At 66.5% G+C, this 2,746-nt stretch overlaps 1 protein-coding gene across 1 annotated transcript; it reads left to right on the top strand.

Annotated features, from left to right (window-relative positions):
- Positions 1-1,146: 1,146 nt before the first annotated feature.
- On the top strand, positions 1,147-2,746 carry PFL1_04391 (uncharacterized protein; the record flags this gene model as incomplete). Its single annotated transcript, XM_007881917.1, has 3 exons — positions 1,147-1,291; positions 1,411-2,047; positions 2,155-2,746. 3 exons carry the CDS (start codon positions 1,147-1,149, stop codon positions 2,744-2,746), a joined length of 1,374 nt encoding a protein of 457 aa, XP_007880108.1.

Genomic DNA, 2,746 nt, shown 5'->3' with positions numbered 1-2,746 from the left:
TGTACGACCAAGGGGCCGGCTCGCTTTGACGGCAATCTCAGCACGTCCAATCCGCGGCCGCACGACGGCCGAGCTCACCAGTAGGCAGGCCGCTGTAGGCAAGAGGGAGCCTAGCGTGGTCATGCCGTTGCAACCCGCAGCACGGTGCGGGTGTGGGTGGCGCCGCGCTCGCACCGGCCTGTTCCTGCCTGCCTGCCTGCCCGCCTGGTTGTATGTCTTGATCCGAGCGAGGCGGTCCGCCAGGTCTGGCAGCCCTTCTTCTTGTGCCCCGCAGAGCGCCATGCTATGTACGTACGGTCCCAACGCCGCTCGATGTCTTGCCTCGCCTCGCCTCGCCGCCTCGCTTCACGGCGCCTTCTCCGTCGTCGATGGACTGCACGGTCGTCGATCCCCTTTCCCCTCCTCGTTGCCCTTCGAGATGGAGAGATTGCCGCGGCGGGTGGCCGAAGCGAAGGAAAAGGCCAGGAGAACCGCTGCGTTGCGGCCTCACTCCGCACGTCAAACAGCGCCCCCCGGCCCCCGGCCCCTCACCACCGCCCTCCTCTAACCTCGAGGTGCCTGGCCGGACCTCCTTTGGCCAGGCATCCCTGGAAAGATTGCCACGCCACGCTGCTGTACGCTACGCCATGCGCTGCGCTCACACCTCGCCTGGATCTGAGCGAGCGAGCGTAGATCGCTATTCTCACCCCTGACCGCTGCGCTTCGTGGGTGGGGCCCAGGCGGTGCAGGTACACACACAGGCACGGATCTACCCACCTCGGGCATCGTTGGCCGGTCATCGCTGGCACTGGTGTGCACGGCTGGAGCGGCAGCCTGCGTCGATTGCGACACGGCCATCCCTTCGAGCCAAGGCCGCCTGCCATTGTTCCGCGCCTCGAACAAGCGGCTGGCACGAAGAAGGGCCAGCGCGAATGCCAGAGGTAAGTAGTACGTTGTGCTGCCACCTACCCTTGTCCTGCGCCAGCCAGCGTGCGAGCGGCGGCGGTAGTACCACTCACCTATAAGACCAGGCATGGTCTCGACGATCCCTTTGCGAGCGATCTCGCATCCATCCTCGCCCTGCCCATCTCCCCCGCGCCCCACCTCGATCCTCGCCCGTTGCCGTCCGCCTCTCCCTCCTCCCCTCTGCAACGACGCTGCGCTGCCATGCTCTCGCCCTTTTCCAAGCTGGGCCTCTTTGTCGGCCTCGCCCTCTCGAGCCTGCTCCCGCTCGCCCTCGGCGCCGAAAACTACATCGTGAGCGGCGACCGGTGGAAGGATTCAGACGGCAACTTTATCAACGCTCACGCCGGTACGTTCCTCGCAGCAGGCCCCCTCCCTCTTCTGCCCACCGAACGACGGCCGCTGACCTCATCTGCCCTGTCATCGCCCCGCTCCTCATCCCCTACCGCCGCCCCCCGGGAACGCCAGCCGGCATCCTGCGCGAGGGCAACCAGTTCTACTGGGTCGGAGAGTACAAGGAGAAGTCCAACGGCTTCAGGGGCTTCTCGCTCTACACGTCGACGGACCTCATCAACTGGCAGAACAAGGGCCTCGTCGTCCAGGCCACGTCGGGCCTGCCGTTCCAGGTGGGCGAGCGGCCCAAGATCATCAAGAACGCGTCGACGGGCAAGTACGTGCTCTGGTTCCACGCCGACAGCAGCAACTACTCCAAGGCCCAGGTGGGCGTCTGCACCGCCTCGGCCGTGGCGGGCCCCTATGACTGCAGCTCCGTCTTTAGCCCGCTCGGCCTCGAGAGCCGCGACATGAACGTCTACGTCGACGACGACAAGACCGGCTACCTCATCTTTGCCACCAACGACAACCAGGAGACGGCCGTCGCCACCATGACGCCCGACTACACGGGCCTCGTCAAGCGCGTCGCCACCATCCCCGGCCGCCTCGAGGGATTCGGCGTCTTCAAGCGCGGAGGCCAATACAACATGATCCTCAGCGGCCAGAGCGGCTGGAGGCCCAACCCAAACTACCGCTACACGGCCTCGTCCATGAGCGGGCCCTGGACCAAGGCCAACGCCATCGCCCCCGAGGACCTCAACACGTACAACTCGTGAGTCGTCGCCAGCCTCGCCTCGCAGCCTGGCAGAGTCTCGTGCGCATCCAGCATGCTGACACCGGACCCCTTTTCGCCCGCCCGCCCATGCCCGCCCGCCTCAGGCAAAACACGTTTGAGCTCTCGATCGGCTCGACCGAGGTCTACATCGGCGACCGGTGGTGGGAGACGGACCTGAGCCAGTCGCGCTACGTGTGGCAGCCGTTCAAGGACAACGTGCTCGACTACCGCCCGCTGTGGCGCATCAACCTCCAGGACGGCAGCTACACGTCGCCGGCCTCGACGACCTACTCGCTCAGCGCCGGCAAGGTGTCGGGCTCCAACGCCAAGACCGTCTTCGCCGCCTGCTCGGCCTGCCCCTCGGGCAAGATCGGCACCTACATCGGCGCCGGCGGTTCCGTCACCCTCAGCGGCGTCCAGACGCCCGACGGCAGCGCCGGGGCCGTGTGGGTCAGCGTCTACTATGTCAACAGCGACAGCTACCCCAACTGGAGGTCCGGCACCATCCAGGTCGGCTCCTCGGCACCCGTCGCCGTCACCTTCCCCACCGGCGGCAGCCTCTCCGGCCACCTCCAGGACACGCCCGTCAAGGTCAACCTGGCCGCGGGCAAAAACACCGTCACCCTCGCCGGCCCCTCGGGCGGAGGCTACGCCGCCGACATCTCCCACATTGTCGTCTGGCAGTCGAACAAGTAG

Source organism: Pseudozyma flocculosa (assembly GCF_000417875.1).
Source record: "Pseudozyma flocculosa PF-1 unplaced genomic scaffold scaffold00014, whole genome shotgun sequence".
NCBI lineage: Eukaryota > Fungi > Basidiomycota > Ustilaginomycetes > Ustilaginales > Ustilaginaceae > Pseudozyma > Pseudozyma flocculosa.
The sequence above is the reverse complement of the archived record's forward strand: the minus strand, read 5'-3'. Positions and strand labels throughout refer to the sequence as shown.